This window comes from Taeniopygia guttata, chromosome 1 (genome assembly GCF_048771995.1).
Source record: "Taeniopygia guttata chromosome 1, bTaeGut7.mat, whole genome shotgun sequence".
Taxonomy (NCBI): Eukaryota; Metazoa; Chordata; class Aves; order Passeriformes; family Estrildidae; genus Taeniopygia; species Taeniopygia guttata.
The window spans coordinates 8,954,216-8,972,040 of record NC_133024.1 but is presented as its reverse complement, the minus strand read 5'-3'; the positions used below and the strand labels follow the sequence as shown (position 1 = coordinate 8,972,040).

The window sequence follows — 17,825 nt, the reverse complement described above, 5'->3', positions numbered from 1 at the left end:
CAGATTTAGGAAGAAGAGATATGGAATATGCTTATAGAAATTCAGAAAGCATTAGAATACATATGCCAATATGGATCATGCAAGACAGATCTAAACACTCAGTATAGATCTCGCCAGACACAGTTCTAGCACATCAATTTAGCAGAAATGTATTCACTCAGGGAAAGAAAAGGTTTTCTAGGCAATGAAATCCATATGGCCTGCATAAGAAAAATCATGAACAACTTTGGAAGTCACCAGAGTCTTTTTTAAAAATCAGCTTCTAAAATACAGAGGCATACTGAGTATGAAATTTAGGTTAGGCAAATGCTGGATGGAAACAAGAAATGAAATTTTATTTGAATGAAAATTTAGATTCTGAAAAAAAAGAGTAGTTGTTTCACCTGACATGTTGTTTCTTCTATCTTCTTTCCTTGGAGCAAATGTATTCCATCAGCAATAATATTATCTTCTGCGAATTATGACCAAAAAAGAGAAAACATGCTTTAAAATATCCTGCTTTATGTTTTAATGAGGAATATAATTTGAATTGCACTTGATGTTTTGAGCTGACATTTTGACTCTCTGAAGTTAATCTTATATCATTTAAGCATACATTTTATCTTAAACTGCTTTGAAGTGAGACTGCAGAACAAATTGGCAAACTGACTGACAGAAAGAAAATTCTTTCGTGCTTATTTCTTCTTCTGTACTCAGTCCTCAGTTTACTGAGGAACCAGTTATCCTGAACCCCACTGTGACTTTCCTCTTGCCCTGCTAATTTACAGCAGCAAAGTCTAGAATATTCATACAAAAAATGAAGGGCAAAAATGATATTTTCTACTGAAATCTGTTTAACTTAGATTAGATTAGAAATTGCTTTCAAAGGATGAACGTCCTTCCTTCTCTTGCAATAAATGAATGCTTGGATGGGAGGAGTATTAACCTTTGCTACAACAATGAGCAATAATAGGTCAAATAAGTCTGAAAATATTATTTTAAGTAAGGTTACTTTGAAAGATTTTACTCTCAGTCTTAAGGCAAAGCACCCACTACTGTGCAACTGTAGGACAGCCCTAGTGATTAGATTCCATCAGAACAGAGATCATGATCACTCAGACATTGCAGGGAGAAAAAAAACATGAAGAAAAATATCTGCTAATCACACCACATTTTCTAAAGTCACTAGAAAACAGCAGGAATGTTGTGGGGTTTTAGTTCTCATTGATCCTAATTTGGCATTTTTATTGCTTCTGTGGAATACCTTACAGCATCAGTAGTTCTCCTGTTTACAAAAGAACAGCTTACTTAATATATAGATCCACAAAAACTAACTGTATGCAGGCAAGACTGATTGCATTCCCTACTATTAACAGGAAAAGAAAGAGTAATTCGGGGAATAATTCTAAGTGACTTAGATTCTTTAGCTATCACATGGAAAAAGTGTCTGAATGTGATCATCAAAATTTATATTCAAAGAGGCACATAAGATCCTGATCCAGATTTTGTCTTAAGCACCTACAAATCTCCCTGAAGTCACTGAGGGCCTGGTGTCTGACAATCTGGTTGTTTATTTCATTATACAGCTAGCTGGACTTCCAGGAGCACCATAACTCATGCTAAGCAGTGCTCATGCAACACCAGATTAACGTAGCTGGGTTCTTTCTGGTCCTCAGGGTAACTTGTTTTCATCTCCTGCAGGCATCTCTGTACACTACATCCCTATGCTCTGTGAGCTTACTCTGCAAATTAAATCCTGCAGTGTTCAGCTCTTTGCCCCAAAGTCTTCCTACAGTCTAATCCAAAATACTATTATTGAGTAGCTGTTTGCAGATGAATCACAAAAAATTGTGGGGCAACACAGAATGCCCTTAACCTGACAGATTACATACAGTGACACTGTTTTTGATGAAATATAGTTCAAACCCAGATTAAAACAGCAAGTTATTAAAGCAAACCTTCGTGGTCCCCAAACCACAGTGCATTTTGTTAGCCATAAAAACCTGCACCCAGTGCTCTTACATCATGCTTAGATCAGCTCTCCACCCCACTGAATTATGGAATAAGGTATTTGTGTAAAAAAACAACCAAACAACAGTAACAACAACAAAACAAAAAAAACCACTGAAAACCCAAACAAACAAATAAAAAACTCCATGCAAAATATATAAATTAACTTCAAATAGAGCTGCAGTTTGGAGAATTATATCCACTGGCTCTGAGAGGTGTTGGTTCTTCCCTGTTTGTCTCCATAATCTTTCATGGAAAGATTTCTTCCAAAATCTTTCATGGAAGAAAGATTTTTCTTTCATTTCTTTCAAAATCCTTCATGGAAACCCCAATGACTGTGACTTCCACAGTCAACTTTTCAGCAATGATGCTTTTAGGCTGGCAGATTTTGAGCTGATGAGTTGGGTTTGGCCTTGTCACCAAAGACAGATGTTTCCACTATTGTGTCTGTGGGATAGGTATGTTTTCACTGCATTTTCATCCTGGAAAACTTGGGTTTGTAGATGTAATAATACACATACTGTCATTGAGGGATTCATCCAAAGGCTACCAGTGTCTGTGGATGTCTCTACAATTATTTCAGTGAGATTTGAGACAGGTTTGTGGATACAGCTCAGAAGTAAGCAGAGAATCCTATGGTGACCACCATACACAGCTTTTTAAATCTAACAGAAATTCATTTTATGCAATAGACTTGCAGACCTTGAAGGATTATCTCTGCTAAGAGAAAAGTTTGATCAATAGTGACGAATTATCTTGATCGATAGTGGTACACTGTAAATCTCCTTGCAAAGGTTTTCACCACTGTGTGAAGGGAACTTTCCTTGAAATAATTTTATTGCAGAAGGGGAAAGGGAGATTTTTATTTAGCTGCCAGCTTTGCTTCCTGTTCCCTCTGGGCCCCTGCCCTTCAATTACAACACTTGTCAGCTTTTAAAATGTGCACCGCTTCTTTTGCATGCTTTGGATATTTAAAAGGGTAAGAAATGCCTGGAGTAGAAAATACTTCGGAGGAAGGTCAAAAAGTTCTGATTTCTCATTCAGCCTCACCCCACTTCGAATCTGGCAACCTCTGGAGTATCATTAGAAGAATAATTCCAGAAAGGTTTTGGTTAAAAGTAAGACTTGTCAGGAGAGAAATGCCTAATATTTCTTTCAGCTATCATTAGAACCTGTTCCAATGACATTTACTGAAGGTCCCTTTTCCCCTACTAGTTCAGTACAAGAATTTTTTAAATCTTCCTGTCATCCCTTATTTCTGGTTCAAGAAAACAATTTTGCCCATAGGTGGGCAAATGCAATATCTATTGCAATTTCAGATCTATTTCCAAACATTTAAGAGTTTAATTTCAAATACTGAACTGAACTAATTTCAGAAGGAAAGTTGGCAACCTGTCCTTTGATTTCTTTGCTGTATCCAGGTAATAGTGGAATCTCCTATCAGTGGATGATCTCTAGACCATTTGTGCAGGAGATATTCCCACTTTTTTAGTTTAAATTGAGAACAAGACATACTTTCACTTTAATCTCACATATCTTGGTTCCTGCTTCTGCTGAGCCTCGTCTGGTTTGGTCTGATTAAGCAACACTAAGAGATCTACCTTAACTTTGAAAAGTACAAATATAAATGCCATTCCTGGAAGCAACATCAAGCAGATTATCAAAGCATGTTGATTTTTTAAGTCCAGTTTTTGTTTAAATAGGTGAGGTGACTGCTCACTTCTTAATATTCAATGTTATTTTAAGGAATTTATATTGGTACACTCTTAAGCAGTGTCATTAGCAACTTCCTAACATTAGCTGTAAGGTTGTCTTAATAAAGTTAGAACAGATTTAGAGAGAGAATCAGACAAATTATTTGCATTTAAAATTTGGCTAACTCTCTTTTGCACCTGCCACAAAAAGTTTCTTCTGAGAAAAGTTGCACCCTTTCTCTGTTGGATATCTGGAGCTGTGTAAAATACCCAGGAAACAGAGATTACTACAGCTGGCGAGCCGTCTACAACACAACTACTGCAATTTACTGTAGGGAAAGTCTCTTTTGGCCCATGGACTACAGAATTAATTTGTCATAGAGTGTGTTCTTAGCTTCCCAGTTTTACAATAAGCCTTATTTTAGCAACTTTTACCTTGAGGACAAAATAAATCTCTTAAAGAACCTGACAAATTATTTAGCTGAAGTATTGGTGGAAAATGACAATTTTTCCAAGGTGCCCTTTAAAATACTTTGTTGAAAATGCAAAATCAGCTGAAATATGTTTAGCAATTACCTTCAAGCTGGCAGTGCCTTCTGATGTACGAATCATTTTCTGGCTTCCTGGAACCCTGCCAAAGTGTGCCATTCACATTTTTCCTGTCTAAAGTAAAAGCACAGAGAGCAGTCACCTGAATTCATAGCAAACCTGTGAAATAACAGGAAATTCTATAAAAATAGCATCAGGATGCAAATCAAACAAGCTTGCAGAACACTGGAGCATCTGCTCAGACATGGAAATGAACGGATGATTTTGCAATATAGGAATTTGGATGGATGGATGGATGGATGGATGGATGGATGGATGGATGGATGGATAATATTTATAATGGTCAGACTTCAAGTTTTATCATCTTTTGCTGTGGTCTAATACCTCATTTAACGCTGTTAACACATGATCATAATGATTGTTATCTTAACCCTGGATTTAAGACCTAGGATCCCATCTATGCCTTTGTTTTGCTTCCAGGAATTGTATACTTATTATTATTATTTAAGTCTATCATTACCAAACTAGAGTGTTTGTAAGGAACAGCATCAAAGAAGCCCACAGGGATGCCCTGTGGACTCCAAGGCTTAGACTGTCTCAGCCTGGATGGCTGAACTAGGCTTTGAGAAGGAAATGGCCATTCTCCTGCTCCTCCAGTGAACTTCAGAGTGCTTGTGCTTCACAACATGCAGACAGCTATTTGGGGTTTGTGCTTTCTGGGTTTGTTTGGTTTTGTTTTGCTGAGTTTAATTTAATGCTGGGTTTCACTCAGAAAATCTTCTTTGTGGAAGCTCTTGTTGATCCTGACAGGTGCTGGGAATTCATTAGAGCCTGTTTGCTGTAGACCAAATGACACTGTCCTGCATGAAAGTGCTTCCCGTGCAGGGCTGCAGAGTGAAGCCTTAACACAGGGGAGCTTTCATCTGTCTGACACATTGTGATAAAGAGCCATATCATTACAGCCACATACAATACCCTGTATGCTCAGCAAGGACTAGATACAACAGTTGAACCAAAACTCCAAAGAATAAATGAAAGCATGATAACAGGAAACTCTCACTGAAAAAAAAAAAATCCAGGTAATTTTACTTTTAAGAAGCTGCTGATTATTTCCTATAGAGTATTTACAAGATAGAATCCACTGAAATACAAGTGTAGATAACAATACACAGTGTCAGGATGGGTTTAACAAAACCCCTGAATTTCCTTCTTGGTGATCTTGTTTGTGAAAATACTCACAAAGTAGTTTCAAATGGGAGAGGGCAGGGACCTGAATTTTCTTAGATCAGAGATATTTCAGGGGTTTATTGAAATGATGAAAAGACACACTGGACATGCTGAGTATTTCTAATGTTGTCCCATAACAGGTTTTTCATCCCAGTGGTGTTTCTATATTTAACTAGTTTGTTTTCAATATCTACTACACATGTGTGTGTGGAAAGCAGGGAAGAGGGGGGAATATATTGATAGCTTAATTCTTTTTTTTTTCTTTCCTTTGCATTTGCTCCAACAGCTGTAAAACAAATCAGACCCTTAATTAAAGTTTGCTCTCTGAGATTAACAAGTAAACAGTAGATGATTTAAGCAGCTACTAACCAAATGCTTCATTTTCAGACATGGACTTCTGGATGGATCTAAAAGAATTAAAAGAATTTACCATTAGCTGAAAGTCAGAATGAAAAAAATTAAGGTGTGTTTAATCAAATATGGGTATTTTCAAACTAATTCTTCAAAGTAGGGCACAGGGATTTATCTGTTATTCCCACTGGCTTTAAATGGAGTTACTTGTCTCATTCACACAATCATCTACTCCCACACCCCACAAAAAGCTCTGAAAGCATCTGAGGTTCCATTCTGCAAGAATATGTGACTCAAGTTTCTTCTTGAATAAAGAATTTATGTTGGGATCTGGAGAACTCATCAGGAAGAAAAGAAGAGATGTTTTCATTTAGACATGATCTGAGTTGTCCTACAACTTTTAGAATTATTGCCTTAAGTTTGGTGACATGATGAGGGATTGAACCAAAGAGCTACATGTGAGCATATCATCCCCAGGACCCCGTGTGACATTGTATTGCCCCAGTAAACCTTGAGCTTTTTGCACATTTACATCAAGGATGACTCCTAATTCATGCTTCCATCTGTGGTCAGTAGTTCATAGGGGACAACTTGAAGAATAGATGAGGGGTAAAAAAAAAAATCTTTGAATAAATGGTTAATTAGTTTCATTTTATACATTAAAAACCCAGTGGAGAGTCGTTTATGAGCAGTGGTAACAGGAGGTGAGAGCAGGGACTATCTGATCTGTGACAAAGATCAACAGAAGGGAAAGAGCACAAAATCTGGGACCTCTCTCCCATCTTCAGTCGTGCAGGTGCTGAAGGGTTTCCTGAGGAAGAGGGTGCAGCTAAACTGTTGCAGGATTTTTAAGGAACTAGTCTGTACCTACTAGTTCTTTTTAAAATGATTGGATTTTGTGATGCCAGAATTCCACAGTTTAATTCTTATTGTCTAAACAAGGAAGACTTATGTTATTTCTGCTGCTCCATATAACCTGGTGCTTCCTTATTGCCCCATGTAGGGAACAGAGAATTATTAACTCCTCATTGACTTCATCCATATCTACATGAAAGATCAATGGGGAAATTTCCTCATTATCACTGAGAGTGCCATGCCAGGACAGTGATGGCTGGACACAATGAAATAATTTTCATTACAAAATATTTTCATGTTCGTTCAAACTATTTTCTTCCAGCTCACTCTTTTTTTTTTTTTTTTTTTTTTTTTTAATTGATCAGTCTCATTATCTTAATAATGCTTCAAAATTCTGGTAATTTCTTAGAATAGGATTAGGTTTCAAAGAGAATAGTTCTATTTGCATTGTAAAATTTAACATTTTAGCTATAGACTGCTATATTTTTCCTGGGGCAGACCTAGGTCTGATCTAAGCAGGACACATTTAGGCATACAGGTGATTTTGTCATATTTAGTAGAGCTTGGTAAGGCCTACACAGTAGTTCGACTTCCTTTAAAATGTAAGAGAATGATGAGACATCCATGATAATAGAGTTATGTCCATATTTTAATTCATGAAATTGTTGGAAGAGTTTCAGAAAGTCCTGACTGGTGATGCATAGTTGAGATCTCACAGATGAGTGCACATATCTCTGTGTTTGAAGCTGATAAGTTGCTAGTGTTTTTATCAGATGACAAGAAATAGATTAAAACTCTTATTTAAGACAAAAGAAGTCTTAATTTTCTTAGAAATCTTTACCCATTTTGAGATTTTTCAGCAACATACACAGACAACACTGATGTTCTGAGTCTAGTAGGGCCCCACCTACAGATGAAAAAAACAAAAACCAACAAAACTCCAGGGATTTTCATGTCTGCCACAGCAGACAGATAAGATCTGTCTGTATCATTCCATTAGGCAGGATTTCAGATTTCATTTGGAGGGGTCCACTTCAGTAATGCAATAGCCATCCCCATGAAGCAGAAAAAAAAAAGAATTTTCAAAATAAATTCCTCTGTCTGCTAATAAATATTGATCATTAGGTCAAACCATAGCATTGACTCCATGAATGGATTCAAAATATGTTGCCATCACAAAAATGATTAATAAAATTATGTCTGACCTGCTTTATCCAAATCATTTTGCCAACAAATTTTTTATTTGGATTAAAACCACAAACAAACAAACAACAAAAAACCTCTTCAGGAGATTATCAGGTCAATGGTGCAAACATGCTATAAAATAGGTTACCACTTCAATCTCTCAGAAAAGAAGACATATGGTTAAACTAAGCTCAGATTAACTGCATTTGATTTTAGCTGTCCTGATTCTGATATTTGGGAAGAAAGCTGTGTGGATATGAAAAAGTCATGGCAAAATAGCCTTAAGAATGCATTACAAGCTTGTTATGTGCTCTTCAACTGCAACATTAATAAATGTACTCTATGAAAATGAAAGCAACATTGGCAAACTTTAATAAAACAAGGATGAAAGGTACAGACAAATAGAGTGACACTGTGTAGACCTTGAACTGGTCTCAACTTACTTTCTTTTTTTGGTCAGTGTGTTCTCAAAGTCAGGAAACTCCTTTTAAAAAGATAGAGAAAAAAGGTCTATGAAAATCAAAAAGGTTTAACCCAAATCTATTATTTTTGTCACTGAAAAGACAATGAATTATTTAGTTTTGATGTGTGTTTTTTAATATCCACTAACATTTCTAGTCTTTCTTTTTCCAACAGCCGAAGCTGTGGAGGGCACAGCACAGCAGAGGATATATGTAATTATGTGTCCTGATTTCAGGAGGCTTCAGTTATCCATGGCTCCCAGGAAGCTGACAACCAAAATACCCCTGAAAAACCAGAGAACCATGCTCATACCCCAGGAATGAATATTATATTTCTTCCATAGTATGATTCTTGTAAACTTCATGAGGATTAAAATACATTGCAATGGGATATGGTTTCCTGATGGACACAAGACACAGATTCTGTAAACCCAAACATACAGGGTTATGTGGAAGAGGGCAGGAAACTGTAAATAAAACTGAAAGCTTTGAAGGGGACCAAATCAGAATCAAACACTGGCCTGGAAGCAAGTTCACACAGCCCCCAGGTCCCAGACAATAAATATTTATACCCTGACAAGTGTGAGATGGAGGAGAAGTGATGCAGCTGTTGAAAGAGAGAACAAAAAGGTGCCTTGCTGGGCAAATGATACCAAAACATCTCAATGTTTGCTCTGCAGTTAACCATGGACTTGAAGTTAATCTTAACTGTAGGAAAACCTAAGGATGTCATGCTAGGACACAAGAGATTTCTGTCCTTGTATTATTGTGATATCTCCTGAGACAGGATATCAAAGCACTCTATCACTTTCTTCTTATTTATTTTTTCCAACCTGAAAAGAAGGAACTGGGTTAAAAATGTCCATAATGATACCCCTTCAATCTGTTGTACACCAAGAGGCATTAAAAATAATATAACCATTCATTATTTTCTAAATCTAGTAAATTTAGTCTAACTGGACCTATTTCTCTTAACATTATATTTCACTTATTTACTTCTTGTAGCACTAACTACATCTGCATGACTCTGACCACAGTAATTAAAAATGCCATCGGGTTGCATAATAAAAAACCAAAACCTGTACTACATAAAACCATGTAAGTGCATAATTGACCATTTTATACTTCTCCCCCTCCTCTCAGTAAAACTCATAATAGATTTTTTTAAGCTTTTTCAGGCAGTGTATTAAGAAAAGGCTGTTTTCCTGTGCTAAGTTATTTTAGCTTAGTAAGAGGCCCTTTTAGCATGTATATTTGTGAATGTAGACAACTGTATGCAGTTTCCACATCTGATTTTTTTTGCCTGTGTTGATTTGCTCACAGATGTTGTATGTAGATCAAATGAGTATACAAACTTTATCATTCTCTTTGAAATAATGTAGGCAATGTAATAAAAATTTCTTGCTGAAAAAAATGTCAGCATTTTAGTCCCGGGACAAATATTTTCAGTAACTCAAGAGAAATTACTAACAGGTGCACAAACACAGAGAAGTTAATAAAAAATTAAAAAGTAATTTTAAGTATTCTTTAAAAAGGTTGTGTCAAATTTCATTGAAAGATATTAAATATTTTATTTCAAGCAGTTTGTTAAAGGAAGCATTATCCATGGAGGTCAGAGACCAAAGGATATTGCGATTTAAAATCTGTATAGGATCCAGACAAAAAAATGGAGACAGGCCCCATTGTGGCAATATATCCAAAAAGATTTGATTCATATCCTCACACACCAAACAGCTGGTGTAGACCATGAAGCAGGGTTTCATCTTTTGCTCCACAACTTGAAACCAATTCCTAAAGTCCAGCAAATTTTCACTGATGAGAATACATCATATATTGAGGTGATGACTAATGTGAGTTCACAGGATAGCGTGGGATGCAGTGCCAAAATGAAATAGGTCGTGGACTTAAATGGCCATTTAAAAATGGCACCTTTCATTCAAAACATTCTTCTTGCTGTTTCTGAGTCAGGTGGCTAAACTGGGGTACAAGAATAATTTACTCTGGTTTGTACTTTTTCAAAGTATCTTTTTGGTATTGACTATGTTTAAACTTATATGTAATTTTAAAATGAAACTAATTTCTAAAAACATATTTTATCTTAGAATGTAAATAAAGGTTCACCTTGACTTTATTCTCCACATTCTCTAGAGCATAATTATCTTGTTTATGGGAACAATTCTTTCCTTCCTTATCCCAAATGTTCCCTAGGAAAAAACTGCATATGGAGAAACCCTGCATGATGAAATTATTGATAAAGTCCTTTTCTTCCTGATGTTATCAAATAACTCTGAATTAAGGAATTGAATTAAACCCTCTGGTGTTTCCAAGCTGGCTGAGAAAAGCTGGAGCTCCTGTGTGTGTTTTAAGACCTGCAGACAGGGAAATGACCACTTCAGATAACCAGCCCTCTTCTCACCCTCACTGGGATCAAAGGCCAATCATAACACTGCAGATTAAGGCAGGTATCACAACTGATTTTCACATTCCTGGCAACAGCTTAGAATGAATGATAAATTTTTTGGCACTCTTCTGATATACAGGGTAGTCAATCACAGTCAGGAAGTCAAAAATATGTTGATCTTATGACATTTGGTGATTTCAGACTGACAGGATACATGTGAAAATGGTTTTAATACTGGAGGCTGTTTCCCTGAGAAGCTGGAGACAGCTTTTGAGGTAGAAGACTGCAACACCAGGTGACAAGAGGCAGAAATTCAGTTTCCCAGTTAATAACATTGTTACAGGCAAAGAGTACCCATGTGATTCAGCTGTTTCTGAGGAAAGTCCAATTCAGATTTGCTCTGCATTAAGTACAAAAACAACTCCATAAATCTTTCTTTCTTTCTTTCTGAGAATATCACTGAAGCTGAGCAACAGACAAAGTAATCACAAAATTAACAGGCTAATTCTCCAGGAGGATTAAAATCAAAAGGCATATGTGCACAACAGGTTCACAATAATACCACAGGAACCCAGAGTGGAAACATCCCTGACAAATAATTCTGGATATTAAAAAAGTCTTTGGAGTTATGTGAAGTAGAAGAACAGTGTACATGAAAGACGGCTTTTTCTTCATACAGATGTGTCATTTGGGCAGATGTTTAGCCAGAGCCATGGTTCAAAAAGGAATGTCACTGTGTTCAGTGAATGATGTCCTGCACAGCCTCAGTGACCACACTACCCCGTATTTCCCACATCTCCAGAAGAACTTCATGGCCCAGCTCTGATTAGGACAAATCGCCACAGATGAGTTCACTGCAAGAAAATCGCTACCCTTTTGCAGTACAAGGAAGAATTTTCTCTAGCCCCCATCAGCCTTTTTAAATGTGAGGGGAGCTGATCCTGGATGCCAGCTCTGTTGATTTTGAAGTTATAAAGGAAAAAGGAAAGGTCAAAGCCTCCTGAGGAGGACGTGTGCCGTGCCAGGCTGCTCCACCCTTTGGAGATTTAACAGCTCTGTGTAACCTGCCGTGCTTCAGCCAACCATTTAAAGATTCACTCGAGTCCATACCTACTTAGCAGTGCACTTATGTACGTGCATTACTGGATAATGATGGATGGCTAAATGGAGCCAATAATGTCCTGAATTTATCATGCTGTGGGGGCTGCCCCGCAGCCTGGAACCGAGTGACGGAATTAAAAATGGGAGAGAAGTACAAATGGGCTCAGTTAATAAGCTTAACAGCTTCATCCAGGGTGTAGCTGTAATAACTCACAGGCCAGAAATAGCAGATAAGATTACACACAGGCCTCTGGCCTTAGCCACATTTTTCCATAGGTCTTACTGCCAACACATCATCAGTAATCTTGTTTTCCATTTCTAGAAAGTATTTTATAAATAATCGTGTTGATTCTACAGCCAGTACAGTGACACAGCATCCAGACATTATTTTTAGTTAAGTGCTCGGCTCAACTATTTTATTTTTTCTTAAACTAGAAAATAAAACCTAGAACTAGCCTTGGGAAGTTTCTTGTTAGTACCTAGTGAGCCAAGTGTGCCTACCCCATTTAGTGTTTTTATTGAGAATGAACATTTTAGTTAATGATGAACAAATGTGTCATCACCATAATATCTTCTTTAAGAAAACAAAAATACATTATAAGAGGTAGCAGAAACCAAAGCGTTTCTTCTATTCAGTGTGATACGTGTACCTTCATGGACTAAGCAGAGCTACCCCACAAAACACTGAGCAATGTGAAAGAGGTTTTGCTAAAATTTGTTCAGATTAATGTATGGGATTTTCTAATCCTACACTAGTAGCAAATCTGCTTCTGCACACTGCTTCAAGGAAAACAAAATTCTTTACTGGATATGTTGATTATTTTCCTTTAGCTAAATAATTTATGAAGCCTAAGTCTAACCCAATACAATAAAAATTATGAAGATGCTGACACATAAAAAGCAGAATAAAGATGAGAATAAAGCAGAATAAAGATAAGAAAAAGCAAGAAACAGCTGATGCAAACAACCACTGCAGTTTTAAGTCTTAGTTTTATACATTGTGAAAACCATAGCAGAGCACAGTCCTATGGGCGTGTCTTTACCATACCTTGAGAAAATAAAGGACAATTCCAATTAGATTTCCATTGCAAAGTCCATTAGGATATCATATGTTTTATTCTGGGTACAAAGCAAAAAACAAAACTGCCCTTTTAGTTTTTATGTTGTCTAAATACTGCTTCTGACAGATGAACATCTATTGACCAGGGAAATATAAGTGTAGCAGTCATTGAATATTAAATTGGTTTGGAGTCATGGCAAAGGGGGAAAAGACTGAATAGATGTAGGAACTGTACTATAATGTTCATGTTTGGGCATGTAGAATGGCATGCACTACACAAATGCAAATAACTAGAGCTTCCCACACTGAGCATCCAGTCAAGCTAGGATGAGGTTCCAGCCATATTTCACAACCACAGTTGTGCACTCTTAACTGGAACATTGTAGAGGTAGCTCATTCTTACAATGACAAGGCCACAGCCTGGCAATGGGGAAAACCCTGTCACTCGAGACAGCATCTCCCACCTATTGCAGGAAAATTATAACATAGGGACATTTCAGAGCCCAGGCTCATAGATCTTTGCTGATGCTGTGAGGAATCATCTTGAGATATCTGCACTGCTACACTTTCAAAACCAGGACCATAACTACAGTCCCAAGGTGATTATGTGGAAGAGAGGAACATGCACAGAGTGAGATGGTTACAGCAGACAGGTCTGAGTCTGTCAGTCCTTTAGCAATTTAACAAGTGCATGCCACAATTCCCCAAGCATTCTCCCATCCCACCAGCTCCAGCACTTTCTCCAAGCAAATCCTGTGTGCAAAGCTGCTGTGTGATATTGCAACACCAAAGGCCCAGCAGACTCATAGGTACATGGTGTCTAACCCAGAGTGCATGTGGGTGAAACTTGGCACAATATCTGAAGGGAAGCCTCCACTGAGTGATGACCATCCTGTTTTCCCCTTCATTCAATCACCAGACTGCATCTTACATTGAAATAGAAACAGTAATTATAAGAAAGGCACATTGCAGAGCAGAGAACAGAGAATCTGAAATAAATAAGATTATGAAATTTAATATACCATGTTAAAGTATTTGTCACAGCATCATCTATTATACCAATAACATGCAAATAAGAAAGGATTAACTAGGGTAACATCATTTAGGAAGGAAAAAATAAAAGCCCAGAAGACAACCTCCTTCACATGTTTGCCTAATGAGGTCTTGTAAAATGTCAAGTTTATTCCAGAGGCCATCAAAATTCATTCTGCTCAGACTTTAGAAATGCAATTTTTTTGTATTAATAAAAAGGACAACCAAAGACAGTGATAGTATATTCTTTAGAGACAAACCATACCAATAACTGTACCCAGAGCTTTCATATACTGTTACTTGCAAAGAGAAATTCCCTTGTCCAGTGCAGCTGCACTAATCTCCCTTTGCTGCTCGCTGTAGAGAAACTCATGACCTGCTTTTCAAGTGTTCTGGACAGAAATCAGGTCATTGGCCACAGAGATGAGATGTGAACAATGGCTCTGAGAAGCCTAAATAGTTCAAACTGGCAGATAAGCCAGCAGAACACACACGTGCCCACGTACACAGCAGGTTTTTTTTGCAAAATGCATTGCATGCTTTGCAATTAAATGCTACTTACCAAAGACATAGACCTGTCAGGTGGCCCACAGTTGCCATGTGTGCTCACTGGGGTGCCAGCCTGGCTTTCAGGAGTAGCTGTATCCTTGGCTTCCTGATGTTCTGGGACAGGCTCATATAAACTGTCCATGGAGCCCTCCTAAAACACATTTAAACAGAGATGAACGCTTGCAATTATATTCAATTAACTGTAATTTAACAAGGAAGATGTTTGTCTGATTTGCATAATGGAATGTGTTTTGCCTCCCCCATCTTTTGAAATCCTTTACTTAGTTTTTTTCTCTAAAAAGGCATATAGATGTTAAGTTTAATAAGTACCAAATGCTGGAGTTCACAGTGTCATGATTTAGACACCACAGATTGCCATGTTAAAGCTGAGGGTACAGTAAAAATTAATATTCTCTTCTCAGAAGGAATAAAACCAAGTGTATATCTCCAACTGAACACTACATGAAAAGTCCTGTGAAAACTATGAAAACCATATACCATGAAGACTTTTATATGAACCATAAAAATGTTTTCTAGCTTGTACCTCTACATAGGGGAAAAAAAAAAAGTTAATTTCATGCAGAAAGATAACCTCATTACTTAGAATTTGAGAGGAACAATGCTGCCAGCACCTCAGATTGAACAATTGTGGTCTAGGCCCCCAAAATAATGATAATGGCTAGAATTAAAAATTCCATTTGCATTCAAATTTTTGAACTCTGTTTTTTAATGCACATGTAAGGTTCTTTTTACCCAACCACCAAGAATATAAATATTTTAATAGAAAATAAAATTTTTACATTTATCCCACAACTCCAAGAGCTTGGATTACATATACGCACTGCCATTTCATAATTCAAGAGTTAAGTGAAAGCAGATGGCAAAACTAAAGACACTCTAAATGATGATCCTAAATTTTAGATGTTGCCATTTTGATCTGCACTGAATATTTTCCCAATGAATTTTGATTAGTAATTTTAACTGCATTAATTAAGGAATAAATCAAATTTAAAGCAGTGTGACTTACAGCAGAGCAACACCATTGAAATTAACATAGTATATTATTATTTAAAGGAATTTGTTCCTTTAGTACAGAAGATAAACACAGATGTATATTTGAAATTATATTATTAATACATAAAGCTTTACAGGCAATATTTTTGACTGGTGAAGCAGCAGTTCAAAGACATGACTAATTTTTGCAAGCACAATGTTTATCAATGGATATTTATTTGCCTCAGTCTGCTAGATTTTTGATAAACCAAAATAAATATTTTGGGAGAAATATTTCATGGTGAACTTCTTGAAAATACTCAAGTTGCATACTTGAGCCTATTCTAGGAGTTAATGAGTTAATGCTTCCTGGGAAATTGGTGCCTAGTTTATGAAACACATGGAAATGCTGAACATCCAGCTGAGCTTGGGTTTTGACAGCAACTGCATTTTTTTTTATTACTGCATTTATTTTTTATCACTGTAAGTATTTTGCCATATAGCAATGATGGTTCAGCCTCCCCATCTGAAGTTGTGGATGGAACACTTCAAGACAAAAATGATGGGTTTAAAAATTTGTTACACACTTCCAGGTTTTTGCAATGTGAAATGCAACCATCTAGTTCTCCCTCTATAGGGAATAAAACACAACTTTGGTGAAGAGACTATTTAATGAAGAGATGGAAGCATAGAAGAGAACTCATGTGAGAGTATGAGAGAGGTAAAAAGGGAGAGAAAAGATAGGACAAGGAACAGTGAAAGGTGAAAGTAGTGTGGGGTGGGGGGGGGGGAAAGGGTAAGAAAATACACCAAAAGGATACAGAAAGAGGTGGGGGAGAAGTGGGGAAGAGAGCAAGGATAAGAGAGGGAGGAGAGGAGGAATTACAGAAAGAGTTTAATGGGGAGCATGCGAGAATTAGTGCTTGAAGGAGGAAAAATATGAGAATGAGCTCAAGAGAGAGAGATCTTGTGTGAGAAAGATGGAGCTCAAGGGCGTGAGAAAGGGTGAGCACGTAAGAAAAAGACAAAAAGAAAGTGTGCAGAAAAAACAGCAGGTCCATGTGGAAAGAGTGAGGGCATCAGGAGCAGGACATGCATGAAGAATTGCCAGGGCACGAGGAACAGGAGGCATGCAAGTGGAGCACGGGGGAAAACACAGCTGCTGTGAGAAAGAACTCAACAAAAATCAAATGCACAAGGAAGAGCCAGCACACAAAACAGGGAGCGAGGGGAGAAGAGAAAGAAAGAGATGAGGGAGCAAGGGAGAGCCTGGGAATATGTGAAAGTGAGAGGAACTGTGAATGAGAGCGGGAGAGGACAAGAAAGAGAGCATGAGACAGAGATATTGGGTGAGAAGTAAATATTTCCTGAGGAAGAGTGAACATAAGGGACTGGAAGGGTTGTGAGTGCAGGAGGAAGCACAGGAGTGTGTGCACAGAAAGCACATGGGAAACACCAAGGGAAGGTGAAGAGCCAGGGAATGAGAGAGTGAGCACATGAGAGAGGGAGGGCACCAAAAAGATCAAGTGTAGTGGAATAAGCAAGGGTGTGACAAAGGGAGGACATGGGCAAGAAAGCAAAAACGTGGGAAAGGGTGGCCACAAGTAAGGAAAGCAAAAGATAAAGCCCATGGTGTGTGGGAACATGGTTGCAGGAGAAACTGCCAGCACGTGCAAGGAGGGTGCTGGAAAGAGGACGGCCACAAGAGAAGTGAGGCCACAAAAAAGGGGGAGCACTCCAGAAAGGGAATGTGCAAGAAATAAAGAAATAAAGAGGGAGAAAGCAAAAGGAGAACGGCAGAGAAACTGAGTGAGAAAGCAATCATCAAGGTTTGAAAATGGTTAAGCACAAGTTCATGATAAAGAGTGTGAGGGCACAAGAAAGGGAATGCAAGTGAAATCAAGGTGTGAGAAAAGGAGAGGGCATGAGAAAGTATCCCTGCATGAAAGCAAGACTGAGATGTGAGAAAGGACGTGTTCATAAGATAAATTAAGAAAGCAAATAAGACAGAGCAAGCCCACATCAGAGGGAATGCTCACATGATAGAGAACACTCGTGAGAAAGCAGGAGGGCACAGGAAAGAGTGGGTGCAAGAAAAGCCAGGGTTGAAGGCAGGAGAGCAGGACAGCACATGAAGGAAAGTGCCAAGGGTAGAGCAAGGGTGCAAGAAAAACAACATCATGAGAAAAGGCAGGTGCCTGGGAAAGGAAGCGTGCAACAAAGCACAAGCACGCACAAACAAGGCTGGAAGAAAGTGCACATGTGAGAGAAAGACCAGAAAGAGAGTGTGAGAAAAAGGGAGAAAGAACATGAGAAAGAGAGTGTGCTGGGAGAATATAGCAAGCAAAAAAAAAAAACCCCAGCAAACACAAGGAAGC

The 17,825-nt window shown here is 37.8% G+C and overlaps 1 protein-coding gene across 4 annotated transcripts in view; it reads right to left on the bottom strand.

Moving 5' to 3' along the window:
- SAMSN1 (SAM domain, SH3 domain and nuclear localization signals 1) overlaps window positions 1-17,825 on the bottom strand; it is a 143,385-nt gene that overhangs the window by 59,114 nt on the left and 66,446 nt on the right. The window contains exons 3-7 of one of the 4 annotated variants that reach the window (XM_072923355.1): window positions 14,468-14,605; window positions 8,294-8,334; window positions 5,829-5,866; window positions 4,260-4,346; window positions 384-451 (exon numbers count right to left, since the gene is read on the bottom strand). In XM_072923355.1, the coding sequence (XP_072779456.1) occupies window positions 384-451; window positions 4,260-4,346; window positions 5,829-5,866; window positions 8,294-8,334; window positions 14,468-14,605 (372 nt within the window). Of the gene's footprint in view, window positions 1-383; window positions 452-4,259; window positions 4,347-5,828; window positions 5,867-8,293; window positions 8,335-14,467; window positions 14,606-17,825 lie in introns of those variants that run through there. The other 3 variants (XM_072923360.1, XM_072923357.1, XM_030262850.4) reach the window with 3 other exon arrangements.